Source organism: Chenopodium quinoa, unplaced genomic scaffold (genome assembly GCF_001683475.1).
Source record: "Chenopodium quinoa cultivar QQ74 unplaced genomic scaffold, ASM168347v1, whole genome shotgun sequence".
Lineage (NCBI taxonomy): Eukaryota > Viridiplantae > Streptophyta > Magnoliopsida > Caryophyllales > Amaranthaceae > Chenopodium > Chenopodium quinoa.
The window spans coordinates 1,552,566-1,568,502 of record NW_018743977.1 but is presented as its reverse complement, the minus strand read 5'-3'; the positions used below and the strand labels follow the sequence as shown (position 1 = coordinate 1,568,502).

Sequence of the window (15,937 nt, the reverse complement as noted above, 5' to 3'; positions counted from 1 at the left end):
TAAACAATGATTTTATGCAACAAACACTAAATTGCAGGTAATGTGGCAATAATATTAACCTAGATAGCAAAATCGATGACAATGCAATGCATCAAAACCTCAATTCAGGTACGTAATTTTGTATATGAATTTCTACAAATTTACCAAAAATAGGTAAACTGGTGATTGATTGAATTACGATAAATGCAGATTCATATGAGAGTAGAGTTCATCTCGATGAAGAACAAATCTCAGCTGATGAAGTGCAAATCTCGGCGGATGAAGAGCAAATCTTAGCAGATGAAGATTCAACTTCTAAAGGTAACATTAAGCTTTTGAAAAGTTGCAGAATTGTTTAAATTAAAGTTTCTGTTTAATATTGAAAAGTACAAGTAAAGTTGAAATTGCATACTTGGTTCATCTCGATGAAGAACAAATGTCAGCTGATGAAGTGCAAATCTCGGCGGATGAAGAGCAAATCTCAGCAGATGAATTCAACTTCTAAAGGTAACATTAAGCTTTTAAACAGTTGCAAAATTGTTTAAATTAAAGTTTCTGTTTAATATTGAAAAGTACAAGTAAAGTTGAAATTGCATACTTGTTTAATTTATAGTAACTTTAAGAAATAGAAGTGTAACTTTAAGAAATATAAGTGTTGTTTTGTTTATGGCTTAAAAGTTATAGTTATTATTGTTAAAGTTACAAAATATGGCTTAGAAGTTATATTATATAATTTAATAAAATAGTGAAATTAGTGATAACACTGTCAAAGTTACCTGATATGGCTTAAAAGTTACTGTATTTCTGAATTATAGTTACACTTTTTTCATAAAACTTAAATCTACTATACTGTTTGAATTGCAGTCATTGAAACCAATATTGATGTTGGGAGAACACTATTAGGCATCAGAACAAAAACCTTTGAAGAAATGCATGAGATTTACAAAAAACATGCATCAATTGTAGGATTTTCAGTAAGGAAACATACAGGTAGGACTAGGGATAAAACTGAAAAAGTTATTGTGGAGAAATACTATGTTTGTTCTGCACAAGGTAAAACAAATATTGGGGAAAGAAAAAAGAAAAAATAGAAGCAATTGTGGAGAATGTTAGAAAAGAAAAAAGAAAAGAAAACCAAGGCAAGTTCCTATCACAAGAACAGATTGTAGAGCTTGTATAAGAGTCAAGATGAATGAGGATGGATTGTTTGAAGTAATACAACATGTTTGGTACATAATCATGAACTCACAAGAAAACAATGGCACTATCTTCATCGATCTGAAAGAGAAATGACAAAAGAAAAGGGACAAGTAATAGAAAACTTGCAAAAGTCAGGACTTCAAGCTATGGACTCAAATCGAGCTATGTGCAGTGAAGCTAGAGGTGAAGAAAACTCGGGACACACAAATAAAGACCATCTGAATTATTGGACAAGGTTGAAAATGAAAAATATTGAAGGTGGTGATGCACAAGCAGTCTCTGAAATAATGTACCAGGAACTTGCTAATGATCCTGAATTTTTCTTTAGATTTAGATTGAATAAAAGAAGGCAAGTTGAGAGCACTATTTTGTAGAGACTCGATGATGAGAGAAGATTATAGTATTTATGGAGATGTTGTAGTGTTTGACACTACATATAGGACAAATAGATACAATTTGATATGTGCTCATATTGTTGGAATTAATAACCATTGGAAAAATTGCATGTTTGGGTGTGCTTTTATTGGAGATGAGAAAATTAAATCATTTGTATGGCTTCCTGAGACATTCAAAAAGTCAATGGGAGGGAAATGCCCATTCTCAATCTTCACAGACCAAGATCAAGCAATGTGCTCTGCAATACAGAAGGTAACATTTAAAGCTATACATAAAGGTGTTAAAGCTACCTTGTTTCTATTGTGTAATTACCTTTTTTTTCTAAAAATATATCTGATTATAATTCAGGTCATTTTAGAGGTCACGCATAGATTATGTATATGGCATTTGGAACAAAATGCTATTACAAGATTTGGATCATTGAAACGAGACAAGGATTTTAAGAGAACATTCTCCTACTGTTTGAAACGATGTGTAACTGAAGTTGAGTTTGAAACTGTATGGAACTCAATGATTGAGAAGTATAATTTACAAGAAGATAGTTGGTTCCAAAGAATTTATGATCTAAAAGAAAAGTGGTGTCCAGCTCTAAGCAAAGACTTCTTCTCAGCTGGTATCCTCTCTTCCCAACGAAGTGAAAGTACCAATCATGCAATTGGGTTTAGAGCAAATAGATCAACAAGCTTGACTGAATTCTATAGCATTTTCAAAGCTTGTATACAGCGTTGGAGAAGCACGGAAAAATATGATGAGTTCTCGTGTAGTAAATCAATTGCATCATCAGCAATGATTAGGGGATTTTGCTCCCACCAATCGGAATGCGCCACGTGGGCCAATCAGGTCCTGCCAAGTGTCCCCCAGTTGGACCTCTCAGGGCTTGCCACGTGGCACACGCTTATTCGTCCACCCTGGACTTATTATGTCATGACACGTGGCATACTTCATGCCTAATGGAGAAGCCGGTCACCTAGGCCCAACCTCCGAGGGAAGCCCAATCAGCCCAAGGTTAACCTAAACCTAGATTGGCACGTTTCCCGATGTTATAAATACCTCCCTTAATCCTCATTAAGGGAGATAACGCAGATTACACACATTAAACACTCTCACCTAGAGAGACCCAATCACTTTAATTTCCGCATTAATTACTCCTTAATCAAGTACTAACTTGACCGTCGGAGGCGGATCTCCAATCATCCGGAGCATCCGTTTGTTTTGCAGGTACATGCGTCCGGTTCCAGTCTCGGAATTGTAACTCTCCCGCAGGACATCAGAAAACCCCGAAACATTTTGGCAACAAAGACAATATCAGACAGTTAGATGTAAATTCCGTTCACCAAGAACGGCCCTCCAAATATTCATTTCCTGAGATTGTCATCACTGAAGAAGATCTAGGAGGGGTAAGAGGGCCGCATGACGACCCTATCGTTATTGAATGTAAAGTGGCCAACCAGAGAGTTGGCCGAATCCTCATAGATACCGGAAGCTCCTCAGATCTCATCAGTAGCAAATGTCTGTCGAAACTAAAATATCAAACTGATTGCATACATCCGGCATCCCACCCTTTAGTAGGGTTTGGAGGAGGAGTCGTCCACCCAGTGGGACGAGTGGATTTACCCATCCGCCTGGGCGAAAAAGGGGAAGGACGACACATGGTAGTCCGGTTCCTGGTAGTAGAAGAACTCTCGGCCTACAACATGATTCTGGGACGACCAACCCTGAATAATTCCAAGGCTGTTATAATCCCATCTCTTATGTTGCTCAAGTTTGAGAGGGATAATGGAACAGTCGGGTCCCTAAGGGGAGATCAGAGGATGGCCCGAGAGTGCTATCTCTCGGATGTCAAGCCCACTGTTATGGCCACTGGGTCGAGAGGTGGAAAAATAGACCTTGACAATGTCAAAGAGAGTGCGCCTGTTCAAGAAGCAGGCGGCAAGAAGAGAAAGGCATCCCAGACAAGGGCCGCAAGAAAAGACAGAAAATAGCAATCATTGGCAGAGGAGCGGTCGGATGAATTCCGCCCTCAGCCAACTGGTGAGCATACGGACCTGATCTTAGATGACTCGCGTCCTGACAGAACAATCAAGGTTGGGACGACTGCTCTAAGGGACCTGGGTGACGACTTTCACAAACTATTGAAAGAATACAAGAACATCTTTGCATTCGAAGTCCATGAAATGCCAGGCATTAGTCCTGATCTGGCGGTACATAAACTGGCCGTGGATCCGAAAAAGAAGCCGGTACGGCAGAAGAAGCGGAACCATGGCGAAGAAAGAAGTCAGGCGGCAGCCGCCGAAGTTAAAAAATTACTTGATGCAGGGTTCATTCGGCAATTTACTTCCCAGACTGGGTTGCAAATGTGGTGCTAGTTAAAAAGCCGAATGGCACCTGGCGAATGTGTGTATACTACACAGACTTAAACAAGGCGTGCCCCAAAGACAGTTACCCTCTGCCTAAAATTGATAACCTGGTCGACTCAACAGCCGACCATGCTTTGATGAGCTTTATGGACGCCTACTCTGGTTTCCATCAAATTCCTTTATGGAAGAAAGATCAGGAGAAGACGACCTTCGTCACTGATCAGGGGTTATACTGTTACACGGTCATGCCGTTTGGTCTTAAGAATGCCCCGGCCACTTTCCAGCGAATGATAAACACTGTGTTCTTTGATCAGATTGATGATATGATTGTCAAGTCTAAACTTCAGAAAGATCATCTGTCGGACCTCCGAGAAACTTTCGCCACACTCAGGCGGCACCATGTCATGCTCAATCCCAGGAAATGTTTCTTTGGAGTTGAGTCTGGGAAATTTCTCGGATTCCTTATCAATCAGAGAGGAATAAAGGCGAACCCTGAGAAGGTGCAGGCGGTCATCGACATGCAGTCGCCTCGTACCATCCGAGAGGTTCAGAAGTTAACAGGTTGTCTGGCGGCCTTGGGAAGATTTCTAAGCCAATCAGGCGACAAATGCCTATACTTTTTCCAGACAATTAAGAAAAAGGCAAGGTTTGAATGGGGGCCGGATGCTGAGGCGGCCTTCTAGAAATTGAAAGTTCACTTGCATTCCTTGCCGAGGCTGGTCAGCCCTTTGCCCAAAGAAGTACTCTACATGTACCTGGCCGTCTCTGATCATGCGTTAAGCGCTGTTCTCTTTGCTGAAAGAGACGGATGTCAGCTCCCGGTCTACTTTGTCAGTCACGTACTGAAAAATGCTGAGTTGAGGTATCCCTTAGTGGAGAAATTTGGTCTTGCACTCTTCATGGCTGTTAAAAAATTGAAGCCCTACTTTTTGGCACATGCAGTCGTCGTGTATACAGACCAACCTATCAAGTGGCCACTGACCATCATGGAGTCGTCAGGCCGAATGATCAAATGGGCCATAGAAATACAGAGCCTCGAAGTTACCTTCGAGCCTAGAAAAGCAGTGAAGGGGCAAGCCTTTGCTGACTTTATTGTTGAGATGACTCGTCCTCCTGACTCTCAAGTTCCAGACCAAGTCTGGAAGGTATATGTGGATGGAAGCTCTACTTCAAATGGTTGTGGAGCAGGCGTCATATGTCAGTCGCCAGAGGGCGACAGGTACGAGTATGCTCTACGCTTCAGTTTTCAGGCCTCAAACAATGAGGCAGAATATGAAGCTTTACTAGCCAGAATCCGCATGTGCAAGGCGGCAGGGGCAAGAAAAATAGACGCCTGTTCCGATTCACAATTGATAGTGAGTCAGTACAATGGCGAATACGAAGCAACCCATCCGGCCATGATCAAGTATTTACAGGCGGTCCGACAAGCAGTCGGCTCCCTTGAGGATTTCCATCTGACCCAAGTGCCGAGATCAGAAAACAACCAGGCGGATGCACTTTCAAAATTAGCATCATCCGCCTCTTGTGATACTCCTCGAACTGTTTTTTGGGAAGTAATGGAGAAGAGAAGCATTGAGGAAGACCCTATTGGAATCTTAGACAGAAGCTCAACCTGGATGGATCCAATCAGGGCATATCTGACAAATGGTACCCTGCCGGATGATCATCAACAGGCGGCAGCACTGAAAAAACGAGCAACCAGTTTTGAAATAATAAAGGGAGAACTTCACAAAAGGGGGTACCTTCAACCCTTCTTAAAGTGTGTTACTCCAGAAAAGGGGCGAGAGATACTAGATGATCTTCACTCTGGTTACTGTGCTTCCCATATAGGCGGTAGGACGCTTGCTCAACGGGCAAGGCGGCAGGGCTACTTTTGGCCTACTTTAGAAGCAGATGCGATGGAGATGGTGAAAAAATGTGACAAGTGCCAAAGGTTTGGCAAACTAATTCACCGTCCGGCTATTGACCTCACTACCATTCATAGCCCACTACCGTTTGCTAAGTGGGGCATGGATATTCTGGGTCCATATACGCCTGCTACAGGCGGAAGGAGGTACATACTTGTTGCCGTCGACTACTTCACTAAATGGGTAGAGGCGGAGGCTGTAAAGGGAATCAAGACGAAGGATGTAATTTCATTCATTTGGAAAAATGTCATCACTCGGTTCGGGGTTCCCATGTCTATGGTTTTTGATAATGGTCCCCAATTTGAGACGCCTGTTCTCAAAAGCTGGTTGGGTGACCAAGGAATTGCACACTACTTTGCATCTGTCGGCCGTCCACAAGCAAACGGCCAGGTAGAAGCCTTTAATAAAATCATCTCAGACGGTCTCAAGAAAAAGATTGAACGAGCAGGCGGCCTATGGGCGGATGAATTACCACATGTTCTCTGGGCCATTAGGACGACTGAAAAAGGGGCGACTGGAGAAACTCCATTCCTCCTAACTTATGGTGCGGAAGCTGTTCTTCCAATAGAACACTACGAGCCGACTCTTCAAGTAATGCTATATGACGAAGAGGCAAACTGGGAAGCCATGCGTCTGGCATTAGACTCACTTCCTGAAAGGAGGGGCAATGCTGTCTTGCGCCATGAAATTTACCGCCTGAGAATGACTAGATCATACAACAAAAAAGTACACAGGCGTCCACTCAAAGTGGGGGACTTTGTACTTAGAAAAATGGAAGCAGTTGGAAGGGCTAATGAGTCTGGCAAACTAACTCCCAACTGGGAAGGACCCTACCGAATCTGTGAAGAGGTCAGGGACGGTACCTACCGTCTGGAAACACCAGACGGCCAACCGTTGCCTCGAACTTGGAATGTAGATAATCTTAAGAAATATTTCTTTTGAATGATATAAATAGTCAAGGGCTACTTAATAAAAGTTTGCATACTTAATATTCAATTTTGTACTAAGAGGGGCACGCCTACTAACAAACAGTCGGCTACTCTCCATACTCAGTTTTCATTTTTACTTAAGAGGGGCATGCCTACTGACAAACAGTCGGCTACTCTCCATGTTTAATTTTTATTCTTACTTAAGAGGGGCAGGCCGCCTATACATTTACAGTCGCCTACTCTCCATTGAGTATTTCACTTTATCATCAGAGGGGCATGCCGTCTGTACCTTTACAGTCGGCTACTCTCCATTGAGTATTTTACTCTATCTTCAGAGGGGCATGCCGTCCGTACCTTTACAGTCGGCTACTCTCCATTGAGTATTTTACTCTATCTTCAGAGGGGCATGCCGCCTGTACCTTTACAGTCGGCTACTCTCCATTGAATATTTTACTCTATCACCATAGGGGCATGCCGTCTGGACATACAGTCGATTCCAAGACAGACGACCACCCTCCTATACTTAGCTAAAAAATTATGGTGGCCTGGCCGACCCTGTGCCTAAATAGGAAGCTGCCCTCCTCTTACTTAGCATCTGCGTCCACCAAAGGACTAACCAAGGCCACAGGCCGAATGATCAGACCAGGCGCCAAGCCAACTGATCCAATCTTCAAAACTAATACGACCTGTCCCAACATCATAGCAGGCGTCCGGCGGCATCCCTCCGGATGAAATTCGTCGCAGAGAGCAGCTCCCTTTTGGGTGGAACATTGCTCAATAAACTAATTACACGGCACCTATACGACTGTCCCCAAGGGCAACCACGTAGCCGTTTTTGAGACAAGGATAACTCTATCACTAACCAAACCAGTGGTAGCAGTTGACATCTGAGTCAGATGACCGCCTGTATTACTTGGGATAAATGCAGGGGGTACCTCTTGAGTTAATAGCCAACAAACATTGGCGAATCAAAAGGTTCAGCCGGCCTCCGCCGCCTGGTACCTTTACTACTCAAGAAGGAGTGACGGCGACTGAGTAACACCAAAGTTAACTCATAGTCACTCTCTCAAACTTAGTATGGAGCCTAAAAGGTATGAGTCGTCCGCCTGTTTTTAGCAAACAGGGGCTCTCAACCACTACTCCTGCTACATTAACAACCTATGAGTTAAAAGCCAACAAACATTGGCGAATAAAGGGGAACAACCGGTACCCACCGCTTGATACCTCTACTACTCAGTTACTTGGCGACTAGGTAACAATCATGTTTACTTGGTCACTCCTTAAAAATTTAGTATGAAACTAAAAAGGTGTTCATACAGCACCTGTTGACACTAGATTAAATATGGCGGGGAACAGTCGGCCTAGACGGCCTAAAGTCTCTAGCCTAAAAACATGACAAGTAGGAAACCACTTTCCTACTAGGTTAATTTTACAAATGACAGAACCGCCTGCCTAAAGGGGATCCAGTCTTTAAAATGGTTCGAATACCGATTGGATAAATGGCCGACTGATCGTCTAGCCTGAAAACAGACAACCAGTCGTCCAGGGGCATAGGCGGCGTGACTAACTATCCGTACCTGTCTGCAACTATCGGCCATGTAAAACAGTCGGTATAGTGTACAATTGGATATCAGAATATTCAATACTTAAACAAATTTGAAGCAAAACAAAAATATTCATTAAAAGGAAGCCGGTCATTAAAGACCGGCAAAATATTCAGAGCCCCGGCCCCTTGGCCGGGTAAATACAAACAAACGGCACGCAGGCCGGGGAAAGAAGACATAAAGCTTATGAAGGGGGCAGATCTTCAATGTTAGCAGCTGCCGCCTGGTCAGCACTCTTTTTGCTGGACTCGGCTTCAGCTGCATCCTTCTTCGATGCATTACCCCCAAGCGGCACAAGCGCCACTACCGGCTGCTCCTCCTCCTCCAACGCCTCTTCCTCAGCAGCCGCCAGGATCTCTTGATTATATCTATCAGAACACTGGCGGTACGTTTTTTCCCAGGAGGCAAAGTCGGCATTGGGGAAGAGGCGGCCCAAGTTATGCGCTGGATTTGAGCAGAGTCTTCCATCATCTCCCGGACTAGCTCTTTCTTTTCTTGCTCGGCCTTTTCCGAGAGCTCCTGAGTAAGACTCTTCTCCTGGGTCACCAGGCGTTCCTTTACGCTCGCCAAGGATTTCTCCAAGGTTTCGTATGAGGACATCTTTTGGCGAAGAGGTCTCAGCTCGGTCTTGAGGTTGTTGATGGTCGCCTCCAGCTCGCTATTCCTCTTCTGGGCCGCCTCTAACTGAACCCGGATAGCGGCGGTAGCCTGCGCCTGATAATAAAGAATATCAATTGTCAGAACTTCATTTTGGGCAATTTGAAACATTGCCTTATCACAGTCAGAGGCGGCCATAGCTTTTGCAGCCTTTACCTCTTTTTTCTTCCGGTCAAGCGGCTTGCGAAGGCCGTTCACTCGGAGCAGGGCCTAAGTAAAAAGGGGAACAGACGTTAGTTTCCAAACAAAAAAGAAAACAGGCGTCCTGGAATTCAAATACTCAAAAATATGCTAAGTATACCTCAGCAAGGACCCCTGCAATCCCGTCTAGGTCAAGGGTGCCGACACCCCTGACCGCCTCCCTTTCAGCTGGAGGTACAGCCTTGATCATAGACTTGGCCACTTCGACCAAGTCAGGCTCCTGAGGGCCGGCTGCATCAAGCATAAACAAACGGATTAGACCTAGTAAAGGAGGGAGCAAGTCTAAAGTTTACAAGGACAATTTCATACTTCTAGGTGGCCCAGCTGGAGTTTTAGAAGAAGTGGCCGGCTGTTTCTCAGCCGCCGCATGTTTCCTGGCAGAACTAGGAGAGCTCGCAACAGTCGTCCTCCGGGCCTTGGGGTCCGGCTGTTGGGAAGAAGAAGCTCTTGGAGCGCCCGTCTAAAAAAGAAGAAAAGAGTCAGTATATGCATAAACACAACTCCAAAAAGAGGGTGAAAGGTTCGAAGCCCACCAAGGGTGCCCCCTTGTTGGGGGAGTCGGTTGAAGACTGTTGCATGATGGAGGCCCGCAACATGGCCGCCGCAGTCTTGGAGGCGGTAATTTTGCTCATGGCGTCCGCTGCAAAAACAAATAGCAAAGTTAATAAAAGTCATAACAAGAAATGCACGGAACAACAGAGTATTCGACAGGCCGGCTACCTCTTGAGCACCGACTGCTGAGGCCACAGGCGGCCAAAAAGTACTCGTCATAGAGCCATTTGAAGCTCGGGACGCAGTGCAGGGGTACTTGCTCTCGTACCCCTGAAGTAGAGTTCACCTTCGACTCTACTTTGAAGAGTCCTTTATCTAGGATCTCTTTCTTAGCCTTGGGGGGAACAGGCGGCATGCTGCGGCCGCCTGCAAGAAGGGGTGGATTCCTGTTCCACCTGTTGAAGCGCTTGTTCAGCTCTGTGTCTGAACTCTCAATGATAAGGAAGGTGCTCCGCCAGTCCTTCCATTTGTTTGCTTTACCTCTCGTCATAAGGTAGCCCCTGTGGCTCGTCAATTGATACCAGCCGGTACCGCCTGCCTTAGGGGTCCGGCTGAGGTAGTTCATGTGGGCGAAAGCCTCGAAGTTCGGCTCCACCCCGTGCAGTTCGCACCCGGCCACATAGCCGAGTACGTTGACCCAGGAGTTCGGGGCTAACTGCCATAACCCCAACTCATACCCATCCAAGATCCGCTGAACAGCCGGATGTAGTGGGAAGCGCAGCCCAGCCTTAATGGCCGCCTCGTAGCAGCTAAAGCAGGCGCCATCATAACTGGTACCAGCCGGCCAGACGACTGTGTCCTCTGGATCCGGCACGAACACTAAAAAGCCGGGGCCCATTGTGTGGTTTGCGATAAAGCTCCCCACTTTCTCTTGCATGGCCGTGATCCGGCCCCGAGGTACCGTGCAGTAGTAGGGGGTATTTTGCTCTCGGTGAGAGGCGGATGGCTCCGCCCAATCGTCCCCCTTCTCAACTGCGTGAGAAAGCCTCGCCTCTTGTAGGCGACTGTTTTTCTCTTCTGTGTCCAGAGAAGCATGGCCAGAAGAGCTAGACTCGGAATCGTCCTCTGACGAGTCCGAATAGGACGACTCCTCCCCTCTCCCGGAGGGGCCCGCCTCCTCTCCTTTAAAAGGAGCAGGAGAGAATGTAGAATTGTCAACTGTAAAATGGGAAGGGGTCACTTTGACTCCTCCCTCAGAACTGCCGGCTTTCAAGCCGCTTTGTTTCACTTCCACATCTGGCGCCTGGTCAGATGTTTCACTAATCGGCACCCTGTGGGAGGAGCCGTCTGAGTTTGAGATCCTGGCAGTCTTTTTTGTTCTGGCCATCATGCTCTGCATAGACACAGACACAGTCGGACTTTGTATAAAGGGCAAAGATGGGTCCAGAAAAGGGCAGGCGGCACTCCTAGTCCTAGATTCAGCCGTCCCCGGTGACCGGCTGATCACTAACCTAGGTCGAGTCGTGTGCTTCCGTGGTGCCATTTCAAAAAGAATAAAGTAAAGAGAAAATTAAGAGTAAGAGAACCGACGGTTACCTGAACGAGTGACGATTGATGAAGTTCTGAAAATCCTTTGCAGTCGGCTTGTCAGAGCAGGCGGTAGGCCGAAAGGGACCAAAATGTCAGAGCAAGTTCAGGGGTCCGAATGTTCTCTCACAAAGTTTTCAAGTGTGAAAATGACCGAAGTCAACACTCCTTTATATAGGCGAAGTGATAAGGCGAAGGGTCACTTCCAGAATTTCAAAATTTTGGCGGGAGAATCTCTCGGCCTCTCGCCGAGTGACACCTGTAGCAGGCCGTCGCCTGTTACAGGGCGACACCTGTCACAGGTAACACGTGACCAGTCACGTGCCACCTGTGAGGGGCAAATGATTAGGGGATTTTGCTCCCACCAATCGGAATGCGCCACGTGGGCCAATCAGGTCCTGCCAAGTGTCCCCCAGTTGGACCTCTCAGGGCTTGCCACGTGGCACACGCTTATTCGTCCACCCTGGACTTATTATGTCATGACACGTGGCATACTCCATGCCTAATGGAGAAGCCGGTCACCTAGGCCCAACCTCCGAGGGAAGCCCAATCAGCCCAAGGTTAACCTAAACCTAGATTGGCACGTTTCCCGAGGTTATAAATACCTCCCTTAATCCTCATTAAGGGAGATAACGCAGATTACACACATTAAACACTCTCACCTAGAGAGACCCAATCACTTTAATTTCCGCATTAATTACTCCTTAATCAAGTACTAACTTGACCGTCGGAGGCGGATCTCTAATCATCCGGAGCATCCGTTTGTTTTGCAGGTACAGGCGTCCGGTTCCAGTCTCGGAATTGTAACTCTCCCGCAGGACATCAGAAAACCCCGAAACAAGCAATACCATTATCTGGTCTGCTGAAACATGCATCAGAAATCTACACTTTGTCTTTATTCACAGATTTCGAAGAAGAATTTGGGTATTCCATTGCAACTACCACAAAATTGCTTTGGCAAAATGGTAGTACCTTGTTCTATTTAGTGGCAATTAAAAGTGAACCTTGGTCGCAACAAAAAGTCACTTTTGAATTTGACAGCAACCAAGTTAAATGCACTTGCAAGAATTTTGAAGCTTCTGGATGGTTATGTTACCACTGCATCAGAATATTACACTTACATTCAGTGATGAGAATACCAAATCAGTATATAAAGAAGAGATGGACAAAGTTTGCAAAATCATCAATTTGGGAAAGACGTGACAATGAAGAACCTGAACAACATTAATAAACACCTTGGCGTCAAACCATGGCTAGAAAATTCTATAATTTAATATTGAAAAGTCAATCGAATGAAGAGGCAAGAACGCTTATCAAGGACAGTTATGCTGCTAACCTTTCTCTTGCTGAAGAACTACTAACAACCATCAACGACACTACTAAAGCAGAGACTAACCAAGCTATTGAAGCAGAGACCAACCAAAATACTGAAGTAGAGACTAACCAAGCTATTGAAGCATAGACTAACCAAGCTATTGAAGCATAGACTAACCAAGCTATTGAAGTAGAGACTAACCAAGCTATTGAAGTAGAGACTAACCAAGCTATTGAAGTAGAGACTAATCAAGCTACTGAAGAAGAGACTAACCAAGCTACATCATCAAGTACAACAACTGAGGCACCTCTTATATCAGATCCTGAATGTACAACAACAAAAGGAAGGAACAAAAGGCCACGAGGACCACTAGAGAAGAAAAGAAAGAAGACTGCAGTACCACCACTTGACTTTGGAGCTATAACCCCTAATTTGAGACTATTTTAATTGATGTTAGATACATTGTTCTTGAATTTTGAACTATATTCATTGATCTTAGACTATTTGAGACTATTGTATTATTCTTGAACTTTTAAATATAATATATTGATCTTTTTTTATTGTATAAGTAATGATGACTTTTGCTAAAAAAAAACTATAACTTTCAGTAGAATTACTATAACTATTATAATAGTATCCTTAACTTTAATTTGCATTATCCATAACTTTTAATAAAAATACCATAACTGTTATAATAATTTTGATTCAGTATCCTTAACTTCTTTTTACAAAAAAAAGACTTCCAATTAGAAAATAGACATAAAAAAAGCATCAGTATTTACTTACAAAAGCATGAAATTATTGTAAGTTCTAACTACATTAGCTTCCCCTTAACAAATCCTACTGTTGCTAATAAAATATTTACTTCCCCTTGGCAAATTTTTCTTTCTTATTGGCATCTTTCTTTTTGACTTCTTTACTCGTTTTTTTTGCCGCGTTTTCATCTTTCCTTTTTTGTTGCATCATCAGCTTTCTCCTTTTAGCAAATTCAGGTGCTAACTCCAATCGACGCGAATTAAAATTGCATAAAGAATTCAACACCAATTGTCTGCCATCATTCATATCAGACAGTACCAGTGTTGCATATATCTCTGCTCGAAGTACAACTCTTGAACTTGGTTGTATTTAAGAACTATATATATTAGTATCATGTAATCACAGTAAAAAAAAAAAAAAAAAAAAAACAAAAAATTAACTAAAAAAATTGCAACTAACCCGCATCAACGCATCACAACTAAAAGTAGCACCTTCAAACAACAACATACACATCATAGAATATATTCCACAATATTGATCATATCCTTTATTATTCTTCCAACTGAACATCACCTCCTCCATTGCATAATCTCCAACTTCAATTCAAGATGACCAAGACTATTGAATAATGTGCTCAAATGATAACACTACAAAAGGAAGAACAAAGTACAATAATTAAACATATAATAAAACAAATGTAACTTTAACCAAAATAAGCGTAACTCTTACAAAAACAAGTATAACTTTAACAATAATTTAAACAATTACAAATATTACAGACAAATGCTTAATTGTTTCCATAGTAGCTTCTTTATAAACCAAATTGTCCAATAATTGCATGGTTTTTTTCTTCATATTCAACGCAAAAACCCATAAGTGGTGATACGCATAAATAGGAACAAAAACCTATCATTTGTAATTTAAAATACAGAGAATTAGAAATAAAAAAAATGATGACACATGTGAATTAAAATACACAACAGTAGAAATAATTATTACCAAATCAACAACACTGATATCAAAATTTTTGTTTGTGACTTGAATCCATTCCTTCCAACAAACTTGAAGTTGATTCATAACATCAATATCATTTTCATCATCCCAAAGCTTTACCAAGTTAGCCTAAATAACAATAAGACAAAAAGAAATCCATAAGAATTAACCATACAAACATCAATTAAAAGAAAAATACATATAGCTTTACATAAAACTTACACTGCATTCAACACCAGAACAGAATTTTTTAGGACCTCCGTCGCGCATTCTTTCATTCTCATTCAACAACATTGCCCAACACTCAATAACAGATTGGAAAATCTCCAAATTTGGAACAGTATGAGTAAAATCAAACCACACCAAACACTCCCTAAATAAACAAAAACCAGTAAAAAAAAAAAAAAAAAAAAAAAAAAACAAACAAACAATAACTTTAAGAAATAAAAACATAACTTTAAGCAAAAAAAATATAACTTTAACTAAAATATAAATAACTTACTGTTTCAACACTTGAATATCATTTAAGAAGCAATAATCAGAAATCTCCTGATACAACTTTGGTAAATTTTTCAAAGACTTCTTATTACTTTTCATCACATGTCCAACAAACTCAACATCAACATCACATGGCCCATATCCAACAGATATTTTCGCCTTACCATTACCCAAAGCATTCATAATTATAGATGAGAAAGAACTTTCACCATACTCCAGGTCAATCTTTTCAATCACATTCTGATCAATATTATTAACAAAATCACCCCCCGGAACATTTTCCACCCTTCCACCATTCTCCCCACCCCCGACATTCACATCACAAGCAATATTTGAAATACCTCTAGGCAATTTCTTCACTGATAACACATTATCAACAATTTCATCAACAATCTCAAAAATTCTTGGATCATAATCCTAACTTTGCAAGACAGGAGATGAATTACCAGAAGCACGAGCCACATCATGCTTCTTTAAACTTTCAACCTTCTTCAAATGATAGTTTGTAACAACTTCCATATTCCTCTTCATCAACAAAAATTGCTCATGAATAGCCTGAAAAATAATAAGTGAATAATTAGAAAGATAACTTTAGCTACAGTAAGTATAACTTTTAACATAAAAAGTATAACTTTAGCATTAATAAGTGCAACTTTTAACTTACATCAGTAGCAACAGAGTGAATTTCTTCATCAGATGTCATACTATCAGGAACATCAAACTTAATGATCCTTTTCCTAGTGATGCATCATCAGCATTGTCAACTTGAGAAACTTCAGTTTGCTTAGCTTTTTCAGGTGCAATTCGAAGAGGCAACTGATCTTTGAACAAAAAATTCTAAGTTATAGGGTATGTAGTAGTATCCAAAATACCATAACCAAAGGACTTAGCCCCAACTTCTTTTTTCACCCTATCAATAATTTTCTTATCAATCCAGTGTTTGATAAGAGGCAAACTACAATCTTGTGCCTCATTCCTGAACTTCAGACGCTGAAAATACACAACCTCCAACAACAAAATACAACCACCAACACTGTCTTGACTCTTACTTTTCTTATACTTCAAA

General features: G+C 42.3%; 1 protein-coding gene across 1 annotated transcript; it reads left to right on the top strand.

Moving 5' to 3' along the window:
• The first annotated feature begins 86 nt into the window (after nt 1–86).
• On the top strand, nt 87–12,537 carry LOC110689862 (protein FAR1-RELATED SEQUENCE 5-like). Its single transcript, XM_021866695.1, has 8 exons — nt 87–108; nt 190–300; nt 367–486; nt 844–1,032; nt 1,438–1,528; nt 1,620–1,827; nt 1,924–2,188; nt 12,215–12,537. The coding sequence occupies exons 1-8, from the start codon at nt 87–89 to the stop codon at nt 12,535–12,537; spliced, it is 1,329 nt and encodes a 442-aa protein (XP_021722387.1).
• Nucleotides 12,538–15,937: the final 3,400 nt, after the last annotated feature.